This window comes from Achroia grisella, unplaced genomic scaffold, assembly GCF_030625045.1.
Source record: "Achroia grisella isolate CSIRO2021 unplaced genomic scaffold, CSIRO_AGI_Agris_v1 utg516, whole genome shotgun sequence".
NCBI lineage: Eukaryota > Metazoa > Arthropoda > Insecta > Lepidoptera > Pyralidae > Achroia > Achroia grisella.
The window spans coordinates 2,264,427-2,283,698 of NW_026712909.1; the positions used below are offsets into that span (position 1 = coordinate 2,264,427).

A 19,272-nucleotide genomic window follows, 5' to 3' on the forward strand; every position below is an offset into this window, starting at 1 on the left:
CTATACTAATATTATAGAGCTAAAGAGTTTGTTGTTTGGTTGAACGCGCTAATCTCAATAACTACAAGTTGTAATTGAAAAAATATTTTAGTATCTAGCTCATTTTTAGGGGACGGCCAGAATATAGGGTAATGCAACATTCTCAAACCCCTCTGACTTTCCTTATGTGATGCAGACACAGTTCCGCGAGTCAGTTTGTAACATATTATTATTATATTTAATGAGAGGCATTCCAGTCTTGTGGTACCATAAAAGTATCTTACATACTGAATTATCAGAATTTAAATTTTCATACCTAAGACTTTTATCATTTACTGGTAAGTGTGCGTTTCGAACTATATTCCACATCATTCTATCTAGCTATCTATAAACACATTTATATACTAAACGCTAGATAGATAGATTACATAACTTTAATTAAATACTTTCTTACTCTAGGTAAACTGGCGATACATATAAGTGCTAAAAATTAAAACCAGTCTTATATGTTGTTCTTTAGAATTGAAGTTGCAATGAAAAAGTGAAGTCAAATAAAAGAGGTCAAGTGTCACCCACCTTTCAGTCTTGCTGTTTCACCTGATACTTACTTGGATTCAGCTTTAGAATTTCTAATGAAAGAGAATATCTTTGTGTATAAGTTAAGGCACTAGTTTTATCTACTAAGTTAACACTAATAACTTTAACATCTATAATATATTACATTGGAATAGTTCATTGTTATTTGTTTGTTTATAATAATAATAATCTAATTATTATATAAAAAAATTGAATATACTATTACTTATACTACTTTGTTCTACTAAGTCAATTGGACTAACCTGGTCGGCTATTTTACGTTACTGCCGAACACAATTTTATAACTAAATCCTTTAAAGATTATAATTTTGTTCTAAAGAAATTGTGAAATAAATATTACACAACTGTTCATAATTTTCTTTCATAAGAAATTATGTTAATTCTGTTAGTTATTGTAAAGTTACATAAATATCCTGAAGGATGCAACGACACACAGCTAGAACTTATAATTTTTAATATACAGTGTTCATATCCGTACCTTATAAATATGTTAACAACTAGCAACTAACAGGTTTTTTTTTAATCCCACGGGAATGGGGAAGAAAGAATTGTGTTAAAATTAGGGGTTTTACTCATATTACAAATATATATATATATATATATATATATATATATATGTTGCGCTATCGCATTGCACTATTTTCATATTCTAGTTACTAAATTTCTCCTATAATAATAAACTGAACTCAGGTAATGCACAATACATTACATTACTTTGTACCTTTTACAAAACAATGGTCTAGTATTATTCTACCTATCATACCAGATATGCTGTTAAATTAATAAAGGTCCTATGTAAATATATGATTTAATTTTCACTTTGAATATTTTGTTTAATACTTCGTATGCGTAGAAGTAATAATTCGAAACAATTATTTATATTTTTATATGCCTTTCTTACAAAAAGACAAATAAACAAAACTACAAATTTACATACCAATTTCATCCATTTTTTTAGTAGAAAAATAAACGTAGGCTACTATGATACGTCCTCATGATAAAATCTGTCTTCACATCAAAATGTATTAAGATCCTACTTTCTATTACATTCATAAGTAATATATTTATTTGTTTAAAAATTTTGTGACGTCATAAAACATAGTACAATAAGCAAACTTATTGGTAAGAGCTTGCACTGTCAGACAACAGTTGGAATAAGAATTTATTTATGAATCTGGTACTTAAAAAATAAAATTAATAGTAGTATGATAGTGATTACATTTTTCATTTCGTTAGAAATTCTTGTGGTAATGGAGGCCTTTCTTGAACAATATTCTATATTACCCATCACTGTCGTATTTAGTAACCCTTTAGGTAAGCAATACATACGTTCCGTCGGTCACCGCCTATACCCACAGACTCAATTTAATCATACCTATATCGATATTACCTTGCCTTTCAATTTCCAGCGCTAATGGACCGCTGGACTGGAATGTTTCTCCTATCAAATTTACCAATTAGCTCTTCTAAAGGGTATGTTATACTATGGAATATTCAGTATGTACAAACGTATCGATATCACTGCATTACCTACGTTATTAACAGAACTGATGTGTTGTATATATGCAAAAATTATGGCCACGAAAAGTTATTTTATATAAGAATGTCGAGATTTTTCACTTTTATGGCATATAGCGTCTCTATCAATGCATATTTACATATTTGAGGGTTTTCCCGTTAAATTTTCGTGAATTATAAGTTACGTATCGACTGTTTCATGTGAGTTGATCTCATGATTATCATGCTATGTACCCTACTAATATATCATAAAAGAATAGAGCGAAAGTTGTCAGTTATCCGCCTCAGTACTAATTATTGTGGCAGGTCACAATTGATATTCAATTGAACAATATATGTAGAGTTAAATGGAGAGTATCCAAGAAGGTAGTACACCAAAAACTAGTTGAATAAGAAAAGCGAAAAAGTGTCCTATCCTGAGTGATCGAAGTACAAAATTCGTATTACATACATTCGTTCAGACGATTGTTTTTAATAATCAAGTTGAAGCAGAATAATATAAAATCATTTCACTACAAGTTTATTAACAAAAAGCAACATTAGTAGCATTTTCGTAAAAATAAGATATGTAAACAAACAGCATTAAAAACTTCGTCATTGCAGATAGTTATTAGTAGGTGTTTAATGTGTACTAAAAAGCTACTCTTGATTTTTTTTGGAAATTGACTTTTAGTATATTTATTAGTGCATTTCACTATTAGTAGTGTAATATATCTCAGACTTGTTTATAAAAGTATTCATAGCTGATGTACATATCAGAATAGAATATTCAGTATAGTTGTAATCTGCGTGGTATCTACATAATGTATAAACAAACATCTCAAGAAGCAAAATATATTATATAATCGTAATCTTAATATATTATAGCAATAAGAAAATGATTATCTAAAGTTTTGTCCCATCTAAATTTCAAATTTTCTTTTACTACAAAGTTCTTTCCCTAAAATAAACCAAGAGTTATAAACGCTTAAAATAATACTGAACATTCTTATAGTCCGAGAGTCTGAGACTGTTAATCTCCCGTCATAAAAATAGTTTACTACTTTTGCTATTAAAATATATAGCCTCTAGCCTCTGTTATGATTCGAAGTATTGATTAATATATCCAACTCATTTATAAAGTTTATACAGTTTAATAAGAAACTGAATTAATTAATGCCGTGATGATCCAATCAAATTTCTCAAGAGTTTGTTGGAATTATTTAGCTCTAAACAGAACAAGTATTTAAAATATCTTGCGAAAATATATAGGCAGTATTATACAGTAATTTTCCGGAGCAGTGTCTGTTTTAATCTGTTTGAATATTTTGTGTCTAATTAAAAAATGCTAAATCATTCGTTACCTTAAACATATTTTTTGCATTGAATTAATCTGCATTTTTGTAATTATGCACAAGCTTATTTGAAAAGAATAAGAGTCAGTTCTTAGCTCGGCACTACGACCTGTCTGTAGATTTCATAAGGTGATGTAACATAGGTATAACAATAGTCTGTAATTGACCTTCATGAACAAAGATATTTTCTTGGGTTTAAATTTTTAACTCAATCTATATACGAACAATATTTATTCGAATCACAGTAATATTATGTCCTATCCCAAAATTCTTGCAGAATTGTTTTTATAATTATGTACTATTAAATTTTTATTATCGAAATATTTATATCCGAATTAAAGTTGTATAATTATGTAGTTATTTACCGGATTTATGTGAAATTTGTCGAAGATCGTCAAATAAGAAGTATCCAGATTATATTTCAAACTAGCTGTTCCCGCGACTTCGTCTGCGTGGAGTTTTATTTTATTTTTCTAAAATAAAAGTAGCCTAAGTTACTCCTTATTACATCAGCTACCTGCCAAAAAAAGTCTCATCAAAATCGGTCCAGTCATTTCAGAGATTAACCGGAACGTAGTAAAAAACGGTTATGTCAAATATTGACATAACCGTTTTTTACTACATGCATATGAATATAAATATGGTACATACACCAAAATAACATTTTTTACAATTTTTGTCTGTCTGTCTGTTTGTTCCGGCTAATCTCTGAAATGGCTGCAGGCATGCAGACACTCCAATTTTATTTATATGTAGGTATAGATGTATAGATTTAAAAATGTCTGTTACTAAATCTTATTTATACATAATTTAATATTAAATTCACGATTTTACAAGCATAATTTCATGTATAACGACTTGTACTGTTGTATATCGTTTCGTGTTTTTATAACATAAGCTTCATTACGCTAAAAGGGGATTAGATGTAGAAAATTAATTAACGCTGCTTCGATAGTCTGAGTGCCCATTGGCTTGACACTGATGTGGAAAACTTCCAAGGACTTGGTAAACTTCAGTGAGCTTTGATTTATTGATCTGTCCCTACGGGGATACTTTATTTTGCTTTTCTTTGTTTTACCTGTTTGTTGTTTGTACTGTATTGTTCGCTCGTGAGTTGACGCATTAAGTGCTATAGTATGTAGACAAACAATTACCTATGTGGATGTACGTCGTTAGTGGAATTAAAAAAATACACACATTTCTGCAAATAAAGCCTAGTTAATCCCAGAAAGTAGAGTTATTTTGTCAACTATTAAGATTATCATGGAAATACCTAGTTTATGATATTTTAGAGATATGTTGACCAATAATTAACAACATATTCTATGAAACTTTTATCTTTATTTCTTCTGCTATTTTTACGTGAAAATTTGACACACAAACAGACAGTTTTCCCTTATCACTATTTTATGATATTTAAGGAAGATTAAGATAATAAAGATAAAGATGAGCCAGTACAAAGGATTTTTACGTGACACTTATCTCTGTTGCGCTATTTGTATGTATACAAAGTTGTATATGTAGAAGCACTGACAGAAAATAAATTATATATAACATTTAATGTTACTTACTTGCTTGGTGTTATGTCTTGTTATAATAAGTAATATTTGCGTATAATTAACTTATTCATTAATGTATATTTGAATGGTGACTATAAAATTATGTGTTTAATTATAGAAGTCATTGGTAGACTTATAAATAAATAATACAAATCGTGTTATGCATAATCTTTCAAAGGTATCAATTCTGTAAGTTTTCTGTTTCGCTCTTTATGATCTATGTGTATTACCTATAGTATGTATAATATGCTATGAATATATTTGATAGACATATATGTACATACAAGTTTTAAAATAACAAGTTACATACGTTAAAAAACAGAAGTTTCTGTATGGATATATATGGTTATTTCATCCTGTATGTGTTCGGATAAGTAAGAGCTTTTGTTTCAATTTGATCTACGTAATCAGAATAAACGGAGTATTGTCTCGACTAAGTCTTGGAAGCTTTAGTGACTTTACATTTTGTTTCTTATAAACCTCTAGAGAAAAGCGATTAGAGAAGTCTCATAAAATATCTGGTTATGTTCATATCTTTTTGGATTAATATTGAAATTAAGGACTGCTTTCTATATAACATAGTAATTACATATATATAGGTAATTCACAGTTTTGGTTACTTCAATTTATAGATACATTTTACAATTCTATTACGAATAACTGTTGTTAAGATACAAATTGGTTTTATCGTAACATAAACTAGTAATTGTTACCAGTTTTAATGTAACTACTAAAGATTAATATGTTGTGGTTTTTGTGTCAAAAATTGTATTTGGTCTGTAATTTTTATAGATCCAACATGCGCTATTACTCTTTAGTGAAACCAGCATTTAATATAAATAGAATATCCAACTGTACGTAAGTAGATACCGACTTTGCGAGTCAATATTAGTCCTGAATTAGGACCGTAACGTCTAATTTACTCGATAAATTCGAATATATTAAATAAAATTTTCTTGTAAAAAAAATTAGAGAATTTCAAAGCTTTCGTATATTATAAATTGCTATAGCCATATATATATATATATATATATATATATATATATATATATATATATATCTATAGCTGTGGGTACTACCAGTATGCCAGGTTTATGTTTTCACTCCACTTTATATAAGAAAATATTCATAGGATTATGGAAATACACATATATTGAAGTCCTTTGTGGGTCAAAATATATTTGTACATTTCCATAATCTTATAAATATTTTGCCAATAATAGAGGGTTTACACTACCAATTCTAAAATAAAATGTTTATGAGTATTGAAGTAAACATTATCAATTGCAAACAGAATTACCGATGTGGTTTTCACGTGACATAAGTATCCATAAAAACATCATTATAAAAGAACCTCTTTCATTTGGAAGTGGCTTGAAAAGTTTAAATTATTTAACTACAAAGAAATTACCTACCTACGTTAAAAGCTTCAAGCTTAAAGCACGTACTTTAATTACATTATAAGACGTGAATAAATGTTTATTGCACTACATTATTTATACAAAAATGTGCCGACTTTAAAATTTATCTTATGTACAGAAACTGTGTATTTACGATTTAGTTCGTACAGCTATGTAATAAGTAAATATTTCTATAATTAATCATATTTACCAACATGTAATAGCAAGACCAGCTAGACAAGATTTTATAAACGGATTTATCCACTAAACAAAATGTGATACATAATATATAAAAAGGATTTTTTCGATGCTCAAACCTTACTTATATTTTAAATCTATATCTCCCTTGAGCGGGCATACATAAGCCAGTATAGGCGTTTACACAAAAAGACATTCTTCTGTGCTCACAAACGGAACGCGGAAAATGAAAAGCAAAGGACTTACAAAAACGATAGGTTTTGTACCTACAGCTGGTGTAGAAATGTATTTCTGACTATAACTAATTTATTTATACTACACACCAGAAGTAATGCATATAAATATTAATAATTATTTAATTCAATAAAAAATCAAACTGCAGCTCGTTAAATTGAAGTTTTAATTTAACTAAATATCTTGATATATATGGAGTATCTTTATAGTCTCTGTATGTCTGGTCGTATGTATGAGCACGAGTTAAGAATGTGGATCAAGCACGAGATAAACTTTGGCAGTCATGTCTCCTCCTCTAATTACTCCGTGCTACTCAACGTGAGATACACATAAATAGAAATTGTATGTTTTTTATTCTGTTGTGCCACTATAACAAATTATAAACCACATGTATATTCTAACATGAACATCTACCTGTGTCTATTGATGTTTATCCGTTTTTAGACTTCCTTTACTTATGTACAAAACGTTCTACTTATCCCATCCATTACGTTATACATACGTTAATATTCTATGTCTTTATGATCACTGAGTTATGAAATGCGATACCTAAATATACGGCGACAGATTTCTACACAACAAATTATTTGGGAGTTTTCCTATCTAAAAAGTACTTTTCACATACGGCATACGTGTTGAGAGTGGTGCTTAATTTACGAAGTTGGAAGGGTGGTAGGAGGATCACAGTATAATGCGTCAGCCGTAATCTACCCCTAAAGTTAAACATAAACATGTCGCAAAATAAAGTACCTAGCGATACAGTACACCGTGACTCCCAACCTTGTTTTTATTTGTCATATTCTAACTTTTGCGTGCGATACAGCCTACCGTGTTTTTAATTAATTCCACGTAGCGAAGCATATTCATGTATTAAATGAAAAACTAAAGTTTTTCCATCATTGCTTCTCTTTTTCTGTTTTTCAAGTATCATCTATACTGAAGAACATTATTATATTAAAATCCTGCAATTGCTGTGGCAGTGGGTACTTATTTTCACAAGTCAATCATTTTGCTACTTTTGATGCGTAGGTGTTTTAAGTGAACATTATAAACTTCCAAAAATGTTTTCTGAAGTAGATATTGTTTAATAAATCAATTAGACCAATCTTTTTGGAATAGATAAAATTATCTTTGATAATTGTTATATTATTTTAGTGTTAAATTATTAGAAGTTGTGGAATGTCTGGAAATGTGGAGCTGGAGATGATTGCTTCGGAAACCTATGCCTGAATAGTGATCAAACATCTACTATTACTATTAATCTCGTCTCTCGTCTGGTAATTTACTACTACGACTACATAGTCAGTTAATTGAAAGATAGCTAAAAAATTTGAATGTAATTTATATTTCCCACTAGTTCTCCCATCTTTGTAAAGACCTGTAACAAACTTAATTAAGATGTAGCGCTAAGGCGCTACATCTTAATACTTACCCCTGCCTGTGCTCCGTAAATGTATCTGTTAGCATAAGTTTGAACAGTAACAATTAATTTCTAACTTTAAATTGATGTTTCGTGAATATAACAATATATGAAACATTAGGTGATTGTGTACGGAATTAGACTAGTTACTAGGTAAATGTTGTTACAAGTTATAATTGAAAACCATACCTACCTTCTAAATTTGAATCAACGTTAAGTCTTTATTAAAGTTAGTGTGTTCCAATGTCATATATATTGAATTTCAAATCCTAACAACTTGATTGTTACCAAAACTGATACACTAAAGCTATAGTTTCAAAGAAATAATACCAAAACCAGTGCAGAATTGAGGAAGATGAAACTACTAAACACAATACGATACGTCGAGATACATACATTGGTAAAACACGATACAAGTGCAAATTTTTTTCTTCAAATCGATTGTAACTAACAGCACATTTAAAATAATACTTGAAGTACTAAAATGGAAACGTAAGGTAAAATGTAGACTTTTCAATATATCTTGCTTGAAAATTCGTCTCACAATGTAAAGTTACAAAATTAGATAGAACTTCGTTATCTACATTGTTTAGAAGTCCATACGAAATTGGATGTGTAGTACCAAATTAGATTTGAAAGAAACTTTTTGTATTTGTTTCACGAACAAATTGACAGTGTCTACGTGTACGTGCTTCATAGGATTGGTGGAGACTGTCCGTATCTTTCTTTTTCCTTATTGTACCTACCTATATTTAGAAGTTATGTAAGCAGAGTTGATACTTAATACCGAGCTATTAAGGAAAGCCTCGGCTCTGTGCGTTGTACGCACGGTCCAAATGGTAGCGTGCAAAATAGAGTCCAATATAAATTGTATTTTGTACACCGACTGTGACATGCTCAAACCTTTCTTTTCTACTGTGACGGATATGATATGATAACAAATTATTTTATCAAGTTGTGTTAATTTGTTATTTAAATACTGTTATCTATTTCTTTCATAAACCTCTATTTTACATAGGGTTATTTTATCTTGCGGAAGTATCGCAATGACTACATTTTCTATATATGAATTATATAGGTCTGAATTTTTAAAAACATGACGCAAAATTCTTTTTTATCAATGATTACTTAAAATGACCTTGTAATAAACATTAAATATAGAACTTTTTATGTATAAAATTTCCACTCGAAATCCTATTTTTCACAGTTTAATGATAATCTTATAACATTATTCTTGTTCCCATAATTTGAATAACTTTTCTAAAAGTGTGTTGTTTTGACAGATAACTCAAACCAAATTTTAATTAAACTAAATAAAAGAAAATTTGAAGTTCCGAACATATTCACATCAAAAGTTTTATGACTACTTATTATATTGAAAAGTTTCGATGCGGAATTTCGCATCCTGGTTTCCTCGCAATATAAATATATAATATTACAGTATGAGAAAAATGTTTTCATAAATATGAGTTTTTTATGTAACTGTATTAACAATTGTTGGGCAGTAGCAACCGTCGCCTATATACCTACATGAATAGGAAATCATGATATCGCTTAATATCCATGATACAAATGTAAAATGTCATATTTTAAATTATGTCTCGGTAGACTTAATAATTAATGTATGTAAGTAATTGCAACCTCTATCTTCATTTATATCTGTGAAATCCTCTACTGCAGTAAATACTTATTTGTTCTATCATTTCTTCCATTACAGGCAATCCCCGTAACAAATGTGCCCTCCAGCCCGGCCACAGTCTTATGGACTGGATCCGACTTGGCAACTCAGGCAAAGACCTCACTGGCGTCGGCGGACGTGTACGGCCCGTTTCACTGGCAGAACTCGCCACCCACAATACACAAAGTTAGTAGTTCATATTACAACTGAAACGTTTTTTTATATCAATTAAATTAGAACCAAGCTGTCACAAACATCACAACCGTAATACCACTCCAGAAGACTATGATGTCATGCAACTTAACCTAACTGGTTGTATCTATGTAGGTACCTGTATTACAACTAAATTTCACATTAAGAGCTTATATATGCTTTGATGATGATTCAGTAGCATCATAATATTTTTACTTTTGGCACTATATAAATAAATATATTTTGCTTTACGAGAAAACCTGCATTAAATGGAGATAAATTAATACATCGCATATAGAAATATAATCAAATATAGACAGAAAGCAGCAGAGCTAATCATGAAAATATATTCAGAATTGCTGATATTATCGCGTAACATAGTCACAAAAAAAACAATTAATAATAAATTTCTTCGAAGTTGGTTCAAATCAGAAGCCAACACTTTAATACGAGTATATTCATATATTCACTATGTACACTTGTATTGTATCTTGTTAGAATTTAATTATAATTGATTATAATATTAAATTTTATATCAAATACAGTTAACTATAGGTTCACTGTCTTGTTTGTTACATTTTACAAATGTATTGAACATTTAGGTATATAAGAAATCTGACATACATCGCCTATGATTGATGTTATATGTTATTGATATTATATTAGGCTGTGTTAATTGCATTAATATTATATAGGTACACATACTAAATTTATTTTTCACATACATCACGTTAGGTATATATTTTTTTTACTGAAACACACTTATGCTAAGTCATTTTTATAAAATATATGCTTCAAAAAAATACTGCAAACTAAAATGTTGCGAAATATTGTTTTACTATATCCCTATTATAGATAATCCCTAATATATAGGACAGTTTATATAATGGAAAAATTTACATTTTAATTTCTTAATAACTGTTCAATAATGTTTATCATATTTCAGTTTGTACAAACATTTCACGACGGTATTAAATACTGCGAATCAAACTATTACCCTACTAAGCTAATGTTGTTATTTCTAAAAAAAGGTAAATATGTTGTTTACTATGACAAAGTAAAGAACTTCAAATATAGTCGTTCTATATCTGGGTGCACGTCCTATCAATATTTTATGTCTAATATATTAATTATCTTATTTTCAGATGATGCATGGTTAGCTATACGAGGGCGCGTTTATAACATTACACATTACCTACCTTACCATCCTGGAGGTAATGACCATCAGTTTTTACTCCTATATAATTTAAATCTTCTTATTCCACTTTTAAATCTTGTTATTCCACTCCACATATGTACGGCACAATCTGTTAAACTTTAATAAAAGATTATTTTGTTTATTCATAAAATGTATGTTATATTCATGATGAATCAATGCAAGCAATGGCCAATCCAATCCAATAATCGGTTTTACACCTGAGCGACATGTGACCACAAGATATACAGCATACTGCTAACAAATGTCATAATATAACGACGAAAATGTATGAAATAATATACCTATCATAATATGTAGATGAAATTAAAGCACTAATTAAAAAATTGCAAAACACAGATTCTTTAGTAGATTTTTTCAATATACTGATTGTTTGACTTGCAGGACCAGAGGAACTGATGCGCGGTGCTGGAATAGATGCTACTCAACTCTTCGACAAAGTTCATCCATGGGTGAATTACGAGTCTTTGCTGGCGAAGTGCCTTGTAGGACCACTTAAGTTCGATCTTCCGAGTGCTGAAGAGCTATTCGAAAATTCTAGTTCTTCGCCAAAATCCGACCGTCTTCGAGAACCTTCTAAAGCACAAGAACTAGTGAGAAAATCAATGGAAAATCTAGCAAATTGTATTACACCGGTAAGAAAGAAAATAACATCTAAAAGCGAGGAAAATGTAAAGGGAAGTCCGCCGAGTAAAATTATGCAAAGCTTAATCCAGTCGAGTGATTTGCCTGTTTCGATAAGCCGGAGAGCTGCGTCCAGTCCGATTAAAACGACGGATAAGCCTGAAGTGCCGGTCCTTCGCTATGATTGGATTCAAACGTCGACTAAATTAACGATATCGGTGTACACCGGGCCATTAGCCAACCCCGGGGGATGTGCGAGCATAAATGAAGGGGTTTTATTAGTTGAAGTAGCTAATAATGGTTGGCTCAGGACACTGAAATTAATACCCGAAGCCAAACTACAAGAATCACTGCAGTTAAAAGTATACGCCGAAAGTGGAAAAATAGAGGTATATATATATATGTACTACAAATAACAACAAATTTATATTTATTAATTTACGTATTTTATGAAAAAGTATTTTAGTGATGTATCTACTATTTTTACGTTTGTTATTCTGCCTCTATTATTATCTATATATATATATATATATATATATATATATATTTCTATGCTATTCATGCGTCACCTACCATTTTTGTTGTTTTTCTCTCTACCTAAAGGTCGTCTGGAAGAGATTGCTTGCTTGCAATAAGACCGCTTTTTGTACATCTATATCTTTTGTCTGTATAATTTTTGTATAAAATGTTTGGTGCAATATAGAGTTTATAAATATAAATAAATAAATATTTCCACATTTACATTTACAATAAATCTGGAACTTGCTTATTAAATATCTTCGTATATACTAAATAACTATTTTTATTAATAGATTATTGTACAAAAAGTGGAGACATGCGTATGGAAAAGCTGCGGTGAAATAAGTGTCAGCTCGGCCACGCGAGTGTCGTCACCACGGACGTTGGAGTGTAGCGTTGTACACGTGGGACGAGTGTCCCACGATACCAAGCTGCTGGCGCTGCAACCACGCACCGGATCTGTGGTGGTGCCGCTGGGTCACCACATTCGAGTTCACAAACAAATATCTGGTGAGTTGTAATATATTCTGCTACACTAATCACATTTTGTAATAGAAATAATCTTTATTCAGATAAACTTAATTTTTGAATTTTTTTATTCTACCACTCATTTGAAACACATCACAAGAATGAGCATGAAACTTCCATGTTGCTCTTTTAGATAAATATTGTTAAATAAAAACACATTAACAAGGATTAGGCATGCGACAATCAACATAGAAACCGCTACGCACTCACTCTTTATGCAATCCTATAATATTGTATTGTATTGTATAGTGTAGAAGTAATAATTTTTAGGATTTATTTTTCCATTCTTCTTGATTACTCATGACTCTTATTCAATGGTTGTGACATCTAACACAGGTCATCCACTATGTCATAACTACAGCAAATTTTATATTCTGTTTAACTGATATTTATAAAACAACAATGGAGACTTTTCTATATTAATATTAGATGACCTCAGTTTACCACATTTTTGGTAAAACAATTGCTAATAAAAATATTCCAGGTACAGAGTGTGTACGTTCATACACACCCGTCGGCGAAGGTTGGGGTTCACAGAACTGTTGTGAGACAGTCGCGCCTCTCAAGCTTGCTGTCAAAAAGTATGAGGACGGCACTCTCTCTCCGTATCTAACGTCACTGAAAGTCGGTGATTCGGTCATACTGTCTGGACCTTATGGCAATTTCCAATTACAAAAAGTAAGTTTCATGACATATTTAAATTTTGTTTAAAATAGATTTTTATACGTTACTGTAACGTCCGCCAACTTCCTTCATTCTTCACTCATGGTACCCCTCGTGCCTTTTTTATGGATTGGAATGGCAATCAAGCAGAACCACCACTGGTAAGCGGTAACATGAACAGCACTATGACATCACGTCATTATCCGACACTCGTGGTACCTTTGCCATTTTAAATGGGTAATATATCATGCTTCTAATCCTGTAACTTCATTGCCTAATCTAGACCCTACGAACGGAAACACAACTAATTTTTAGTTTTCCTCTAGCAACCATTCTGCTACCTTTGGTTGCAATTTCTGCAAAGGTGCAATTCCTTTGTGCCTTGTAAATGTTCTTTTAATTTTCTTTAACTACTAAGAGTCGCGATTCGTAACTCGAATACTTACGTATACGTATAGCTAAATTCGGAAGGTATATTGTAATATATTCGGAAGGGATATTTATATATATATATATATATATATTACAATATACCTTCCGAATTTAGCTAACACCTTATGTGGTCATTTCATTTCAGGTGAAGTTCGTAAAAATTGTTTACCTAATAGCAGCCGGTACGGGAGTCACTCCTATGCTGGGATTACTCAAATTTATGCTTTCAAAATCGAATCCCAGATGGTAAGTGTTTTAATTACCATTCAATTAAATTTTTCATATTCATAATATCGTAAATACTTATATAACATCATATTCTACCATTACCTTTACAGCGACAGAGTCCACTTGTTATTCTTCAATAAAACTGAAAATGACGTCTTATTTAAAGAAAATTTTGATGGTATATCCAAAGAAGACAAAAGGTAAGATATGTGATATCTTAATATGTATTTAGTACTACATATATTATGCTGGTATACTTTATTTTTTTTGTCTAGAATAATATCTTATATTAATAAACCTATACATATGACATAACATGAACTACCAAAGGCATACTATGTGCGAAGTAGTCTACATGCGTATATTTGTCACGTCATCACGCATCAGTTAACCGCAAAGCAGCTTTACAAAGAAGTAAACGATTTCAATTGGACGACAATATATGGCAGTGGAAATATAAAGCTTGGAGCCATAATACCTTAGAACTTCAACTGGGAATGCATGCAGGGTACTTCATGTATATGGGTGATATACCACAAATGTGTAATTAGATTGTTTGCCATTGTATTTAGTTATTTATATTAAAAAATGTAGTCACAATCTAAGCAGAGCTTCTATTTATAAATAATGATATCTTTCGTGTGATAATATAAGTAGACAAAACTGATAAAATAATAGATTTATTAAGAGTGTGTAGTAAATAACTAATTAGAATATGGCCTCTGTGGCGCGGAAGTGATAAATTTAATTACATAGTATTCTTATACAATCCCACTACATATATACAATTAAGTAGTACTGATATTCAATAAATAGTGTAAATTTTAAGAAAGCTGTATAAAAGATTACAAATACACATCATTATCTTTTTTTTAAGCTCCATCTCTGAAATTTTCTTACTGTTATTTCAGATTAACTGTTGAACATATTCTATCTGAGAGCACTTCGTCGTGGGCTGGCCGCAAAGGTCGTATAAGCAGCCAACTACTTACAGAATTACTACCAAAAGATATACCAGTATGTGAGACACAGTGCTCTCATTTTGCTTGTATATGTGGACCCACAGAATTCACTCACGCCGGCCTACAAATATTGAAGAATCTAGGCATGAAAGAAGATTGTATACATGCTTTTATAGGATAGAATTTCTTAAAAAATTATATTCCATGTTTTTTAATACAATATTCCGTGTTTTTTAATACAAGAAAAATAATTCTCGATACAAGTGTAGTTACATAAGTATACCTTTTTTAATATACAACCAAGTAGTATAAATCAGTCAAAATGAATGCATAGTAATAAAATAATTTTATACTAATACTTACGGGTGTTTTTGAAATAATAATATAAGTAGTTAATGTGTCTATGATAATGTCCATAAAAATAATGACACCCGACATTTATGTCGCATAGCTTGGTTCTTTTGTAAAATGCTGCATTTACCTACAACATATCTCCTGTCCCATAACAATGGGGATAAAAATTACAGTGTACCGAGGTTGAACCCCTAGGGTGCCATCCGTCAGGCAGAAATTGTCCTTCATTCGCTCCATTAGTCCTTCCAAGGGTTTAAGAGTGCCTTATAACACTCTAGCCCCCATTTTCATCCCATGAACAGTGCCAATAGCATTGAAGTAGTAGAAGCTACAACTATAACTAACATAACCCAAATGTTCGAATTCGAACTTTTCGCTCGCTACCTTCTATTACAAATGTACTTAAATAAGGTCACTAGTTACGGCTACCCTATTATAATTGAATATTGAACCATGTTATAATTTCTTTTGCAAAAACCAGCCACTGAAACAGTCAACATACTGCAATAAATATTTCAATATTCAATAGAATACCAGGGGGTATAATACCCCCATATATAATTTGATATCACTAAGCTTACTCCTAACTGTGAACATGCTCTGGTAAGAGCAAGGTTTTCTTCAATATAATAGGTAGTATTCTCCTAGCTGTTAGTGAAATCATCATTGTACGTAATAATTAATGTTAATAGAATATCGTAACAACTCTTGACATAAAAATGTATATGTTGAGTTGAGTGTAGCTAATATGTCGATTCGAAAATTCCTGTTAAATTAGTTTATAGTATCTGTATTGATGTCCCAAGAGTGAGATAATTATTTACGCTGTATTAGGTGTATATTTACTAGTATTACTAAGATGTAGGTACCTATTAAAAATATTTCTTACATAGGTATTATAAGAATTTGGCCAAACATTATAAGCACCAATAAGACAAAGTAAGAAATTAAATTTCTATAATTATTGTATGTACTAATTTCAATTAGATTTAAATAAAAGTGTGATAAAATATTTTTTATGAATAGATTATTGTAAAATAATATTTTTATGATTGTGATTCGAAATCATAATAAAGACATAATTATTGATCAAATTACTTTTAATGTTCTGACGTTTTGAATACAAAAAGATAGGAAGTTAATTCCACCCATATGTGTAAATAAATGCATAACCATCTTGTATTAACTTTATTGAGCCCCATATACGAATTATTTTAAATATATAATTTTGTTTCAGATTAGTAATAATAATATAAAAACAATGGAAAATTTCCTACTTATTTTTTTTATAATTCTTTCATGTGTCTGTAAGTGAGGCTTTTTGTTAGTCATGTATTATTTAAAATGTAACGTGTTTGTTTTATTTGTTGTTTTCGATGTCAAACAAACACAGGTACGTTTGCTTATAAATAAATTTGATTAAGCCACGTACTATTATATTGATTGTTTTTTCAAGAGTCATTTTAAATAATACGGAATAATGATGTATTTTGGTACAATGCCATTTCTTTATATGTATGTATATTCAATTTCTGTATTAAATTACCGGACGGCACGGTTATATAACATATCAAATTAATTATTTTTCAATATGTTATTAAGATAATTTCTGATTTTAGTTTAATAGAAATTTAGTACAGATTTTTACAATTTAGTTTAAGGATATTGTAATTAAATATCCGTTAAAGTCCAACTAAATTAATTGATAATGAATATGACACCATACACTTAAATATAATTTTACATTTTGTTTATTGATTTTGTTAATATATTGTAAATGATATTTAATAAAAAGTGCCTACATTCCAGGTGAAGTTTTGTTATAGCTTTTTGGTGTTGTTGTTTTATGAATTTTAAATAAATTACTAAATATTATATTTTATTTTATTATAACTAGAGCCAATGCGTATTAACTATTTATTATTGACAGCCTAGGTGGTGTAGAAGTTCAGCACACCGCCTTACTTTCAATAGTCGCCGATTCAATTCCTTGCATGGTACAAGCATTTATGAATTATGAATACAATTGTATCGGTCTGGATGTTTTCTATACATAAGATACATTTTATTGTAAATATTTTATAATATAATAAAATATTTTCAAAAAAATCTATCTTATGTATCTTATGTATTTATATCAGTTGTCTAGTACTCATAACACAAGCTCTGCTTAGTTTAGTACTAGATGGAGCTGTGTGATTTGTCTAGAGATATTATTATTATTATTCATTATTATAATCGTCAAAAAATTGTTCAATTCTAATCATATCGTCCCTGAGGAGCGCTAGATGGCTTGGGAGCGCTATCGGGCTCCTAGGCACTCTTAACTGTTAATATCCAGTTAATGGGAATTCTACTGTCATAAAAACAAAGGTAAACAGAAAAAAAAAACAAAAAATAAAGAAGGAACGTTATTATTATACAACAAAACATAATATACATTTCAAACGACTCCGGAGTATAAATGCTTGATCTATCCACGCATGTACTCATTTATATCTAATGTATACAAAAATACGATTTGACCACATGAGGAAATATTTATACTTAATATGGTTTTTTAGTCAATAGTTTATAATTATGTTATAGATTAATTCTGCCAAAATATTTTACACGAACACTTCCGATAAATGATTAAAACGTATTTTTAAATATACATTCTTCCATTTTACATCTGTGAATTTACCAACTCCAATTATAAGCAAACAAACCTAAACTATATCAAATAATATTATGTCAACAATAGAGGTTGATTCCGATCTGTCTCCATTGCATAACAGTTCAGAATTCACCAAATATTTTGATTCATTTATACAATGCTTAAACTTATCGATCACAACTTACTAAGTAATAATAAGTATAGTATGGAAAATATAGCTAAACCATACTTGTCTTTCTTCTTGCAACAGTTTAGGCCGCTGATGTACAGTTTAGGCCAGTCATTAGATTAGATGATTTGGTGAGATTTTGATTTGGCCCTTCGGAGATGCGCCAACTGAGTTTATCGGAACGTTAAACGCATTGACGTAACCTAAGGACTGAACGACTGTGTATCAGCGGACTTTTCCTATATCACGGGTGTTACACCAATATTCATCGTGAAAAGAGGATGGGAATAAAGAAACTTCCATATCTTTTATATATATGCATCTATAGTACTCAGAACCCAATTGTAAGTGTAATTACATATATCTATATCAATACACAATTTTGTAATATCAAGAACTAAATTCTTAACAAAATTATTTACTGTAGTATGCAAACTTGTACATTCTTAATAAAATAATTTTAGTTATTAATACTCAACTACCGAAAGCAGATGAAATGGTGCTACTAAAAATTTTTGTCGGCCTTTTTGTAGAATACGTGTATTTTCTTTCTATTTTTGCCACTACCATAATAATACCATTCTCCTCTCCACTATACCAAGTCTATTTCACTTTTCTTGAACTTGAAAATGTAAGTTTAATAAAACCATCTGATTACAATTTGAGCAAATTCTAGACAACTGTGTATGACGTATCTGTATTCGCTTAATTATCGAGTAATTTAATTGTAGGTGGTTTTAAAAATCTATGTGTCAAAAATTATAAAAATGAAACTAAATCTCCTTGTACGTCAAAAACAACAAAGAGTA

General features: G+C 30.2%; 1 protein-coding gene across 4 annotated transcripts in view; it reads left to right on the plus strand.

The window, feature by feature from the left end:
• The window catches only part of LOC131847249 (cytochrome b5 reductase 4), a 56,432-nt gene extending 38,982 nt beyond the window's left edge, over positions 1-17,450 (plus strand). For 3 of the 4 annotated variants that reach the window (XM_059196770.1, XM_059196771.1, XM_059196773.1), the window contains 8 exons: positions 9,957-10,103; positions 11,255-11,323; positions 11,710-12,338; positions 12,762-12,978; positions 13,481-13,674; positions 14,237-14,337; positions 14,430-14,519; positions 15,231-17,450. In XM_059196770.1, coding sequence (XP_059052753.1) covers positions 9,957-10,103; positions 11,255-11,323; positions 11,710-12,338; positions 12,762-12,978; positions 13,481-13,674; positions 14,237-14,337; positions 14,430-14,519; positions 15,231-15,462 — 1,679 coding nt within the window. In that variant the 3' untranslated portion in view covers positions 15,463-17,450. The remainder of the gene's footprint in view (positions 1-9,956; positions 10,104-11,254; positions 11,324-11,709; positions 12,339-12,761; positions 12,979-13,480; positions 13,675-14,236; positions 14,338-14,429; positions 14,520-15,230) is intronic. The other variant, XM_059196772.1, reaches the window with a different exon arrangement.
• The last annotated feature ends 1,822 nt before the right edge of the window (positions 17,451-19,272 follow it).